General features: G+C 57.5%; 1 protein-coding gene across 1 annotated transcript; it reads right to left on the reverse strand.

The window, feature by feature from the left end:
• Window positions 1-4,510: 4,510 nt before the first annotated feature.
• On the reverse strand, window positions 4,511-11,158 carry C1QL1 (complement C1q like 1). The gene is made up of 2 exons (XM_035027446.1): window positions 10,562-11,158; window positions 4,511-4,690 (listed from the first exon to the last, which is right to left on the reverse strand). The coding sequence occupies exons 1-2, from the start codon at window positions 11,156-11,158 to the stop codon at window positions 4,511-4,513; spliced, it is 777 nt and encodes a 258-aa protein (XP_034883337.1).
• Window positions 11,159-12,749: the final 1,591 nt, after the last annotated feature.

Consider the following 12,749-nt stretch of genomic DNA (forward strand, 5'->3'; position numbering starts at 1 on the left):
TTCTTACGCACTGCCTCACAACAGCCCTCCAAGTAGATATTTTGATTGGCCCCGTTATATAGATGAAGAACCTGAGGCTCAGAGAGGTCACGTGTCTTTTCCTGAAACGCCGAGCATGGCCAGGACTTGAACCCACTTCTTCCATCTCCACTTGCTGCATGTCTACTGGGTTCTGCTGTCTCTGAACCAACCTGAGCAACCTTGGCTCCCTCTCTGGGTCTCAGTTTTCCCAGCTGTGTAACGGGAGTTACCCATTCAGTGGTTTAGAGTCTCAGTTTTGGTGGATGGAACAAATGGTGAGCATGTTGAAGGCATGCAGGGTAACCCCCCTCCCTTTTTCCCTCCAGCCCCCAGCTGCCACCTCTCAGTAACCCTATCACCTCCTCCCAGTTCCCAACATGTGTAGACTTTTCGCTTCCACTTTATTATCACCTCATTTGTAGGATTTTAAGGTTTGTTACCTGGAAGGGAGTCAGGAGCTCACACCTCCAGTTCCGCTTTTCAAATATACCTTCATTGCTTGTGAAAAGAATCTTATTAACAGCATCTAACCTGCTACAGCTTATGGGGACACTCGGATAAATAAATGCAGAGGGAACCAGGGCAGGCGAGAAAGCACAGGTAGCTGGGGTAGGACAGCCTCTGGGTCCCTGGGATTTTCTCCTGACCCGTGGGGTCCTGTCCGGGTCAAGAGAACGCAGGTGAGGCCCCAGTAGCCTGGAGCAATTGACTGCTTTCTCTGGGCCTTTGCCTCCTGCCTCCTCCTCTGGCGTTCAGAGATCCTCCGGGGAAACAGCTCCCATGCCTCCGCAGCTCCCCTGTCTCCTGGGTGCTTGTCCGGGATTGATTCTCGGGGCAGCTTCCCCTCCGAGCAGTAAATGGAATATCGGTTACCAGGAGTGAGACGGGAGGCAATTAACCCCCAGACCTCGCCGTGGCAGATGTGTTTGTAGCGAGCTGAAGCGGCGAGCTGAGCGCACCTGCCTGGCCATCCTGCAAAGTCATCCAATTAAGACAGTCCCCAGCGGTGGGTTCCTGCTGTCCCCTCTGGTGCCCATGACCCCAGAAAGCAGGGCAGCTCTAGCCCTTAGGGCTAGCAGCTGCCTGGGCACAGGATGGCCTACCGTTCCTTGTGTGGGTGAGCTCCAGGACCACCTCCATCCTAAGAGCCCCCTGGCAGGGACATTATTCATTAATTAATCACACATCTTTCTAAAGGGGAGGCAGTCTGGGGAGCTTTCGTCCTTCCTTCCTCCAGAGTGGGACTGCCATTCTGCCTGGCCAGCCTCCTTTCTACCACCCAGCCAGTCCTACCCCCTGGAATGTTCTTGTGCCAGAAAGCCCTTGACGGAGGGGGAGGAGAGACACATGCCCTGCTTTTAGGGAGCCTCCAGTCTGAGGGGAGACACAGCTCTTGCTCTCAGAGATCCCCCCAGTTAGATGGAGAGATAGAGTCTGTCCTTCAGGGTACCCCCAGTCCCAGGGGCTGGTCTTAGAATGCCCCAGTTTAATAGAAAAAGCAGTATCTACCTTCAATCTACCCTCCTGAGAGGAGAGTCACAATCTCTGCATCTAGGAACCCCCCAATCCTGGTCTCAGTGGAGATACGTACCGTAACCTCAACTTACTCAAAACACTGTCTTTGAGGACCCCCACCCAGTCTGATGGAGGACACAAAGATCTTGCCTTCAGGAAGCTTCCCATTCTGATGGTGGAGACACAGTCCTTGCCCTCAGGTATCCCTGTCTGACGGGGGAGACACTTCCCCAACAGTTTCCCCAGCTGCCTGAGTGACTGCAGGATACCCCGGGTACCCTGCAAAGGAAAAAAAAAAAAAAAAAGAAGTCCTTGGCTTCAGTCCAGTCCTAGTTATGCCACACACTTGCTGCATGACCATGGGCAAGTCACGAATTTTCATCAGACTATGATTTGCTCATCTGCAAAATGGAGTATTAGGCCCATCTCTCAAAATGACATGAGGATCGTCTGGTCACCAGAAGCAAAAGCAAACAAGCCAGCCAGGCACTCCCTACAGAAATGATTAACATGCTTTTTTATTGTAGCCGAGGTCCCAGACCCCAGTCCCTGTGGTCTCTGGGGAGGGGTGGGGAGCCCCCCAGGTGTGTGGCTGGGTGATTCCAGGCCAATGTGGCCATTAAAGAATCACAGAGGGCTGTGGGTGGCACTGGGGGCAGGGGAAAGCTCCTTCTAATCTAATCGCTTTTCCCGAGGAAACTCTCATTCCAGCCAGACCTGCCAGGGGTTTTATTGGGTTTGTGGGGACCCGCGGATTTCAATCTCCAGACCCCACAGGGAAGGAACAAGCATTAAGCTAATTTTATTAAATGGCCACAGCTGGCAGTTAGGGGAAGTAGGGGAGAGAAGGGAGAATAAAGAAAGCCATTCAAGGCTGTCAGCCATGACAAGGGTCCATACATGGGGCCTGACTGGGAAGGAGGCCACCCCTCCTTCCTGTCTCTCCAGCTGAGCCGGCTGGCGGAGGGGAGGCCAGATGGGACCCTTCCTCAATATAGAGCCTTGGGACTCTCCAAGAGGCTCACCCCAGGGTTGCTGCCCAGGGCAGATGCTTGTAAGTACATCAAGCCTCTGCAGGGCAGGGATGGGAGTGGGAGGGCTGGGCACAGCAGGGACGGAGCTGCCTCAGAGCCTTCGCAGCTCTGCTTTAGAGATCCCAAATCTTTAGGAAATAGGGCATCCGGGCTAAGAGCAAGGTCTTTGGTTCAAATACTGACATTTGCCTTTTCCTAGCTCTGTGACCCTGGCAAGTTATTAACCTCTCTGAATCTCAGTTTCCCCATCTGAAATGGATAAAATAACAGTGCCCATGTTATAGGGCGCGTGAGCATTTCCTGCCAGTCCACCCCACCGCACCCCACCCACATATTGGTGAGATAGTATTTATAAAGTTCTCATGTGGTGCCTGACACAGAGTGGTGCTCTCTAAATCTTAACTCTTATTTTTTTAAAGATTTATTTATTTTATTTATTTGAGAGAGCGCACATGAGCAAGAGTGGGGGGAGGGGAGGGGCAGGGGAGAGGGAGAGAGAGAATCCCAAGCAGCCTCCACACCCAGGACCTAATGTGGGGCTCGATCTCAGGATCCCGAGATCATGACCTGAGCTGAAACCAAGAGTCGGATGCTTAACTGACTGTGCCCCCCCCCACCAGGCGCCCCTGAATATTAGCTATTACTATTTAGGAATGCTGTAACTGCAACTGTCAAGGGTCCCAGTTATAGAAGGTAAGGGAGGCAGAGGCAGGACAAGGAGACTCAGTGTGTTGTCTTCAAGGAGTGGTCTTCTTGGATTCAAGTGCAATCACAGAACTTAGTGACTATGTCACATGAAGCAAGATATTTCACCTCCCTGAGAGAAGAAGAAAATCTACTCACCCAACCTCTCAGGCTCTCGGGAGGCTTGAGCCAGATGCCATACCGTTGTGCAAACTTTCAATGATGTATAAATAATAAAAGCTGTGTTTATTGGACACTTAACATGATACCTCTTGAATCCTCATTCAAGCGAGGTAGGTCTTGTCACATTTTATAAGATGAGAACACTGAGGCCCAGAGTTGAAGCACTTGGGCCAAAGTCAACCAGTTTTTAGTGCAAAGTGTGTTCCTGTCATTGCTGTCACTAACCCAGAACTGAAGGAGGAGTGACTTGCCCAAGATCATACACAGTGGTACTGGATTGAGAGCCTGTGTGTCGCAGTTTAAACCTTGCTGATGCCACTTTCAAGGACAAACAAATGGAACTTTTCCACCATGGAAGGTGATGATGGAACTGGGCTCCCATTTCTGCTGCCCAGGCCCCCTTGGGCTGTGGTGAGCATCGGCCCCTTGGCCCACCTCCTCCTGGAGCAGCTCTGATTCTGGCACCTGGCTGCCTGCCCCCAGATTCACGGGAAACTTCCAGCAGACCCCTTTCCTTTCTGGAAGAAGGCAGGGCTCATGGACCCCTTCTGCAACTCCTCTCCAGGGCACAGACCCAAAGCCAGCGGGGTGGAAGTGTTTTTATTAGAGCTTTGGTCAGACGGGGGGCGCAGCCGGCCTGGGGCTTTAGCAGGTGCTGGGACGCTATCCAGCCCCAATCCACCCCTCTCCCAGGAGCGGGAGGGCAGCGCATCCGAGCACGGGAAGGGCCCCCGCCGAGACCTGTCCCCAGTCTGGGGCCGGCTGGCGAGCAGGGTGGGCAGTGAACAGTCCTATAGTACAAATATACAGCGCGGGCCGGGGCGGCGGGGCGGTCGACACCGCCTCCCGGAGACCGGGACAGGCGCGCTCTGGACCCGGCTCTGCGGCGAGCGGGCGGGAGAGCCTAGCCTGCGGGTGGTGGTGAGGCGGGCCGGGGGCGTCATAGCCGGGGAGGGCCAGCAGCCGGGGCTGGGCAGCGAGGGGTTGGGTGGTCCTCAGCCCGTCCGGAGGGGAGCGCCCCGGGGTGGGGTGGGGTGGGCGGGTGGATCGGGATGGAGGGGGACGCGGGGCGCTCAGTCGGAGTAGATGATGAAGCCGGAGAATGTGCTGTATTTGTTGCTGTTGCCGCCGTGAGCTTTGCCTCCGTCGAGCTTGATGAAGACCTCGTCGCCCGCGTCCAGGTGCAGGATCACGCTGTTGCTGGCGTAGTCGTAGTTCTGGTCTGCGTCCTGGGCTATGGCGCTGGCCCGCACCTGCGGGGGGGTTAGGGGGTGGGGTGTGTGAGAGGGTAGGGGGGAGGAGGGAGAGAAGTAGGGTCGGGGAGGGAGGGGGACTGTCAGAGGTAAAGGCAGTCACCTGGGGAGGATCTTGGGGGCCCTAAAAGCCCCGCCTTTAGCTCTCAGCTGGCTTCTCTCCCGTCATCCCCCCACCCTTTCCAATCCTAACTGTGTGTTTTGGGACCCGGTTATAGAGGAGCCCTGGATTTCTAGGGCAGGTGTAATCTGGGTCTGAATTAGGAATCAAGGTGGAGTTGGCCTCCTTAACGCCTCTAGGTCTAACCTAGACGACCTCAACAATGCCTCCAGGATGTCCCAGCCTGGAACTCCCCTCCTTGCAAAGAGGAATTCTCTGGAATACCAGGGGATGGAGGGCCATCCCTTCCCTCCTTATCATTCCTTCCTCTCTGCTTTAATTGTGACAATAATGCCTTACATTTCAGCCATACCCACCTGTTCTTACGTCAGTGGATGGACACAAGGGTGCACCTTGGCCCCAAAGGTCAGGTGGTAGACTAGCGCCAGGCTGCTACTAAGCAACCACCTAGTACCAGAAACCAATATTTAGACTCCTTGTCTGTAGTTCATTCTGGAGTCTTTCACAGTGGAGCAGTGGAGATGGAAGTCCTGGTAATTACTTCCCCTCCCAAGGCTCAGAGTGAGCCTGCATACTGGCCTCCAAAGAGCTGTACCTCTACCTGTGACTGTTACCCCACTCCAAGAGGACTGCTGCCTCCCCCTATCTTGCCCCAGGGTGGTAGAAAGGAAGGAGGTGGGAAGAAGAGAATCCAGGCTTTACATCTTTCTGTGATCCTCAGTCTGATCTGCTATCCTTGCTGGTCATTGTTTTGTTGGGGGAAGGGAGGGACTGGCAGGACGATGAAGCAAGAGAGCACCAGCATTTGGATATGAAGCCTGCTGTCACTTTTGAGGGCTCTGTTTATAATCATAAGATATTGAGAGTGGGTGGTGGTGGGCAAATTCCCTTCAGGCATGCCTCGCCAACAACTGAGGCAACACAAGGCCTGAGCCATAGGATCTGGGGCCTCTCCCGGATAGCCTGGGTGGAGAACGGGAAGACGGGGGCCATCTCCAAGGTGCAGGCTTGTGTTGCGGGGGGTAGGCTGCATTGAGTGGGGTTCTCTCAGCCGGGCTCCTCAACAGCCCCTCTCCATCCTGGCCCTTCCCCGAAGGCAGCTCTCCCAAGGGCTGATGGTCTGGGCTGGCCCAAGCCAAATTAGGGGAAGGGCCCCTTCTCCTTCCTGGGTGGGAGGCAGAATTGCAGCTCAGCTGTCCCACAGCCACTGGCTCAGCAGCAAGACTGCAACAGGAGGACCCAAAGCATTTGCATGCTGTCTGCCATTTAAAGTCCAGATCCTTCTAGCCCCTTCCCTCCCCCCAGGGAAGGCACTGTTTGGGGGGGCACTTAGTTGGGAAAACCCATAGTTCAGCTAAAGGTAGAGAAAATCAAATGAGGGGAAGATGCTGTCTGTCAAGAAGCTCAGTTTCTCTGTTTAGAAGATGGATAAGAAGATCCTGCCTCACCACTACAACCTTTATAAAAGCCTTTTGATGGTGAAGAAAAAGAATTTTAATCTTGATGGGGCGTTGTGCTACTAGGCAAGTGTTCAAAGCAAGCAGCCAACTTCTGTATTGTTCCCTGGGCCCTAATCCTCGTAGCATTTATTAATACGCATGCATTTCATTATCTTTGCTAATAAATTACTACTAATAACAATTATTTTTATTACCCAGATTAATTTAGCCTTGACTCATTAAAACAGTGTGCTTCTTAATAGCCAAATCCATTCGAATACAGTCATCTGTCATCAGGAATCTCCTGGTGATGTGACAGGCATCAGAACTGTTATGCTTATGTTTATTATTTATTCATCACCATGATTGTTGCTGTGATTATCCTAATTATCAATGGAGGCAGGGAGAATTTACGCCCTTCCATCCTTAGACGGTGGGGGATCCAGGAACGGAACCCAGGCATCCTGATTCTCTGCCCGAGACTGGAAATAGTTGAGCATCCAACTCCTCCTGGGGGCCAAGGGGAAATTTGGGGAATTGAGGTTGCCGTGGAAGCAGGAAAGCAAGTCTGGGACTTGTCACGAGGGGGCGCTGTAGAGTCACCTCCATGAGTGCGGCTGGAAGGGAAACTGAGGCAGTGGTCTGACCAGGGCCCTGGAAGGAGGAGGGGGGGAGAACCCAGGAAGCATACCCCTGCCCCCAGGTCAATGGGGGGTGGCAGATGTGCAGGAGTGGCTCCCACAGGCAGCCAGCTGGGCCCACTGGGGACACTCATGCTGTCACATATTGACTGGGTCCCTACTGTGCTAGGTACTGCGCTCTGTGCCATGAAAGGTATTCAAGGCGAGAAAAGGACGGCAGGAGCCCCTCTCCGGGGTCCAGTGAGGCCTTTCCACAGGAGTCTCAGTTTATACACTACCCCACCTCTCATCGCACTCAGGCTCTGTTGTCCGAGCCCTTCCCCATTTGTAATACACTCACCTTCCCAAAGCCCCTGCCCTGGACAGTTGGCACTCTGGCCATGGGCCCTGGCCCATTCCCACACCGCCCCCTCTCTCCCGGCCCAGTTTCTTAATTTCATGTCTTCCTTGACCCATCTGAACTGGGGGCCTTCGAGGCAGCCTCAGGGGGCTTACCTCACTCAGGGCACCACCCCCAATCTAGAGCCCCTTCCTCAGGCTCCTCAGATCCCCATGTCCCAATGACCAGGGCTTGGGGCCATCAGGCTGGGCAGTGGTGACTCCAGGCCCCCTTAGGGAGAGGGACTGGTGGTGGGCCTCAGGCAAGGACAGAGAGGGGGGCCTCCATACCAGGCAGGAAGGTAGTGCAACCTCCCCCCTGTCTTGCCCAGGGAAAGGCCAGGGAGCAATTGCAGCTCAGCCTTCCTGAGGAAATTCTGGAAGCCTTTCTGCAGGCAGGAAGCCAGAGAGGAAAAGCGCAGAGCCCAGCATTGGCCCTGGTCTTGAAGTCAGGGGAGGCAGAAGCCCCTCTGTTCTGTTCCAGTCCATGGCCCAGGGCCATCATTCTTTCTCTGCTCACTTGAATGTCCTCTTCTACCTCTAGGGCAGCCTTTTCCTACACTTGATCTTTTTTTTTTTTTTAAAGATTTTATTTATTTATTTGACAGAGAGAGGTAGAGGCACAGCGAGAGAGGGAACACAAGCAGGGGGAGTAGGAAAGAGATAAGCAGGCTTCCCACCGAGCAGGGAGCCCGATGCGGGGCTCGATCCCAGGACCCTGAGATCATGACCGGAGCTGAAGGCAGTCGCTTAACCAACTGAGCCACCCAGGCTCCCCTACACTTGATCTTTTTATTTTCTCCCTAGCCATGTCTTCCCACGCCGACCCGGGTTCACCTCTCCCCTGACCAGGTTGGTCAGAGTTGGGGCAATCATTCCCTCCCGAATCATTCCCTCCAGCTAACACGTCTGGGGACAGGAGTAGCCCCTGGGCTCCTGGTCCTCCTCTAACACACTAATCGCTGGGGTGTGTTGTCCTGTGGTTACTACTGTCTCCCCTTCATGGACCGTGAGGTCCTGGAAGGCAGGTGGATCAAACCCCTGCTACCTAGCTCCATACCTGGCTCCTAGTAGGGGTTCAAAATGAATATGTGGAATGACTTGTGAGATTTAATGAGTCTCTTGAGCAATCTGGAAGGAGAAGTCACGGAGGATGTAGGGGAGAGGGGTATAGGCCCCACTTTTTTGTGAGGGAGAATGGTCTGAGTAACTGTTAAAATGCTGGGTCTGTGAAGCCCTTAGTTAAAGCTGCCTCCTTTTATCTACTAGCCTGTGGTCCCACCTCTACTGAGTTCCTCCTCGTCAGGCTCTGCCAATGCCCTGCCCCTGCTGAAGGGGAAAGGAGAAGCTCTGAGACAGTTTCACCTCCCAGTGACTAAAGCTAGTGTCCCTGCCTGAGCACACATCACCTTCGGGGCAGCCTCGGGCCTCATCTCTGGGGCCCTGCTTCAACCTCCTGAGCTGGTGCAAGGTCTAGGGCCCACTGGGCGTCTGGTGACTAGCTCCCTATCCAGGCAAAATGGGCCCCCGGCCCCCTGAAATCCCAGCTCAGGACCAGCCCAAACTTTCTTTGGGAAAGGAAGACATTCCATTGATGAAGGTGACATTGCTTCATCCCTTATTGGTGATTAATAAGGGGAATCGTGGGGCTGTCTGCAGAATGAGCCCTCACTGGATACTGAGGCCTCTCATTTGGTCAGGAACCAAGGACAAAGAGGAGAGATGCAGGAAGCCTGACAGATAAAAGTGGGAGAGAGACACTCAGGGAATAAAGAGGGGTGTGAAGCTCAGGGGAGAGAGGCCAGAAACCCCGGAGAGGCAGGTAGGACTGGTGGACACAGGAGAGAGACGGACAAGAGACAGAGTAGCAAAAAGAGGCAGGCAGGAGAGAAAGAAGAGGGGGTAGACTTACAAGTGCCTGGTAGTCTTTGTGCTGACTCCCAGGCCTGTCCTTTCCCCCACCTCCAAGCCAGGTTCTACCTCAGGGTAATACTGCAGTAGGAAGGGATCCAACAGGGTCTTGGGTCCCAGGCGTAGGAGATTCCTTGCCAACTCCCACCATCCCAGCTTTACTTGGGACCCCTGCTGGTCTCCTTCTTCCACAGGAATTCGAGGCCTCACCAACCCCCATCCGCACTGGGGGGTGGGGGTGCCCTAGGCCACTGTGGTCTGGGAGCACTGGAAAGGGAGGGTGTATCAAAAGGGAAGGGAGGGCGCCTGGGTGGCTCAGTTGGTTAGGCGACTGCCTTCGGCTCAGGTCATGATCCTGGAGTCCCGGGATCGAGTCCCACATCGGGCTCCCTGCTCAGCGGGGAGTCTGCTTCTCCCTCTGGCCCTCCCCCCTCTCATGTGCTCTCTCTCAAATAAATAAATAAAATCTTAAAAAAAAAAAAAAAAGGGGAAGGGAGCTGGGCAAAACTGTCACCCTGGGGCAGAGTTTGGTCGAGGTTGGTCCAGGGGCAGCAGTTCCAGAAAGAACACCATGCACTACCCTCCCGGTACCACCAGCTTGGCGCCAGCCTGGGTCTCTGCGATGGGGCTAGGGAACGAAGAGGATCCCCTGACACTCCAGGAGTCAGGAGCTGCAGCTGCAAGATCCAGGGAGGGGGAGTTTCCATCTCTTTGCCCCGCCTCAGGAGGAAAAACCCCCCCCCCCCCCCCCCCCCCCCCCGCCGCCCCTCGCCGCCCCAGGCCACCTTTTTGCGCCTGCAGCTCTGACACCGTGGGAAGCGACTGGGATGTCCCGGGTTTTGCAAGGGTGTCAGGTCGGCCCAGTGGACCCTTCTCAGGGACCGAGGATATATTGCGGCTAAGGCTTTGCGCCCCTGGCCCCCTTTGCCTCTGTGCCCCAAACGTCTCCTACAGCTCGCCTTCTCGGCTGGCGGGCGGAGCGGTGCGCCTGGACGCCCGCGGGCGCCCGAGGCTGCCTTCCCCCAGAGCCCATCTTTGCCCTCCCCTAAGCGCCCGCTGGTATCAACCACAACCCCGGCTCTCAGAGAGCGCTTCCCGAGGGCCAAGCCCCCAAGGACCAGTCCGCGCGCCTGGGAGCCCTGCGCTCTGGCTCTTTGGTTTTATCTCCCGCATTTCCATGCGGCGCGCGGGTGCCCAGCAGCGTCGGCCTGGCAGCCAGGGCCCAGGAACCGAGGAGTTGGCGCCAACCGGTCCACCATCCCGCATGGGACGCCTAAGCGGGGCCGCGGTAGGGTGTCCACCTGTGCCCGCCGGCACCCTTACGCCCCGGGCTCCCCGGTGCCCCGCCCCCAGGCCAGCCGCATGCCCCCGCCGGGCCCACCTGGCCGTTCTTGCAGAGGTCCGCCCACATACTGGTGCCGTCGCCGCCGCGCATGAGGACGTGGTAGGTGAAAAAGTAGGTGCCGGGAATGTTGCACGTAAACTTGCCGCTGGTCGCGTCGTAGTTGTTGCCCAGGTTGGTGACCACGTCGTCGAACTTGAGCACCTCGTAACCCTCGTGAGGGTTCTTGAGGCCGGCGTAGAAGGCCACGCGTGGCACCGTGGTGTAGGTGGCCGTGCTGACGGCGCCGCTGCCCCCCGCACCCGGCAGCCCGGGGGGGCCGGTCTTGCCCGGCTCACCCTTCTCCCCCGGTGGCCCCACAGGACCGGGAGGACCCGGGTCTCCGGGGGGCCCGGGGGGGCCCGGCTTGCCTGTGCGGCCCGGCTTCCCCTGGGGGCCCTGCACCAGCGTGGAAGGCGGGGGCGCGCCGCTCTGCTCGCTCAGGGCGTCGCCGCCGTCGGGCCGCGCGCCGGCGCCGGGGCCCCGCGCGGGGTAGGGGTCGCATACCATGCGGCAGGTGCCCAGCATCTCGTAGTGGCCGTCCGGGCCACCCGAGCTCACCAGCACGGGGATGAGCACCACCAGCACCAGCAGCATCACCACGCCCGCAGCGGCCGCCAGCAGCGTTTTCCGGCCGGCGCGGAGCCTGGGGAGCGCCGGGCCGCCCGGCCGCGCCGTCGGGGCAATGGTGCCGGCGGGCGGGGGGCGCGGGCAGGGCGCCCGCGCTCAAGGGCGGTCCGGCGGGGCTGCGGGCATGGGGCCGGGCCCGGAGCGCCGCGCTGCGCTGGATGCGCTGCCGAGCCCAGCCGCCGGCTCCTGCCTCGCGCCTCCCTCCCGCTGCGCGGCCGGACTGAGAGCCGCGGCCGCCGCGTCCTGCCCCGCTCCTCCCGCCTCCTAGCTCTCGGGCCGCCGCCCCCTCCGCCCCGCCCCGCCCCGCCCCGCCCCACCAGCTCCGCGCCGCTCGGCGCCCGCGAGGGGTGGGGCTGCGGGCGGGGCGGCACCTAATTGGGCCGCGGGCTGTAGGGCTCCGCCCACTGAGGGCGGGGCCGCGGAGATGAAGGCCAGACTCCGGGAGCTCTATAGAGACTGAGATTCGGAAATGGGGAGGATGCTGGAGTCTGAGAAACAGTCGAGTCTCCAATAGGGAAGGGGAGAGTAGGGACCAAAGACCGAATGGAAGAGAGGGCCACAGGGAGAGCTAGGGAGCGCCGAGGGAGACTGAGACGAGAGGCCTCGAGGGTCGGTTGCAAAGAAAGCTGAGAGGGAGGCTCTAGGGGCCACCGCACGCAGGGGCGGAGGCCGGGGTGGACGGTTCCCCAGTCTGCTGGGGACAAAGAGCAATTGAGGGGAGTATGGAGTGGGGAGCAAAAAAGGGACAAGGAAGACGGTGAAAGGGAAGAAGAGAGGAAGGCAAAAGGAAGATGGGGGAGGGGGCCATTCTGCGCTCAATCCTCGCAGACCACCCGTCCAGGAGATCTGGGGACCGCGTGCTTGTCGGAGTGCCCAGCGAGTTCCCCAACAACTGACAGCAGCTGCTCCTCCTCTTTTCTGGCTCCTGGCTGTTCCCTGGCCCCGTCTTCCTCCGGGACGGGCGGGATCTTCTACCCATACCTTCTTGCCCCTGCCTCACCGAGCTCCAGGCCAGACAAGGCTGCTTATTCCTAGGGGTGGGGAGGTCCTCCATTTTCCTCTGATCACTCCCCTTATCCCTGCTTTTAGACCAGGGAGAAATGAGGGCCCTAAGAAAGTGGGCATCCCACCTCATTTCTTCATTCCGGCCAATACAAACAGTCCTTGGGTGGTAGCTCCCTTTTCCAGCCTCCAAGAGGGGAGATTGGTCTCACCCAGCCCCTCAGCTCCTCCTCCACCCTAGCCTCCTCAGCAGCCCCCTAACTCTTCTCCCCATCAGGTTGCATGAGGCAATCCTCTTCCTCAAGTGCAGTGAAGTGTTTAGGTTGCATAAACGGAAATGTGTCTGCTTCCATCAAAATATTTGTCACATTATTTGAGGCCTCGCTCGTGCTGCCCCACTGCTCCTCCTTCACCCCGCTTTATCCAGCCCACTGGGGAGGGCTCTGCTTTGGGGGTCCTCTGGCCGCTGCTAAAGGATGACCCTTCAGCCTCTTTCTTTTCTCCTGAGAGGCCCCCCCCCCCCCCCCCCCCCCCCCCCCCCCCCCCCCCCCCCCCC

Source organism: Mirounga leonina, unplaced genomic scaffold, assembly GCF_011800145.1.
Source record: "Mirounga leonina isolate KUSES-001 unplaced genomic scaffold, KU_Mleo_1.0 Mir_200, whole genome shotgun sequence".
NCBI lineage: Eukaryota > Metazoa > Chordata > Mammalia > Carnivora > Phocidae > Mirounga > Mirounga leonina.

Coding starts and splice junctions, on each gene's coding strand:
- C1QL1 (XM_035027446.1), bottom strand. CDS start 11,158: ATGCTGCTGGTGCTGGTGGTGCTCATCCCCGTGCTGGTGAGCTCGGGT. Junction 4,691..10,561: donor ACCTCTGCAAGAACGGCCAG/GTGGGCCCGGCG, acceptor ACCCCCCCGCAG/GTGCGGGCCAGCGCCATAGC.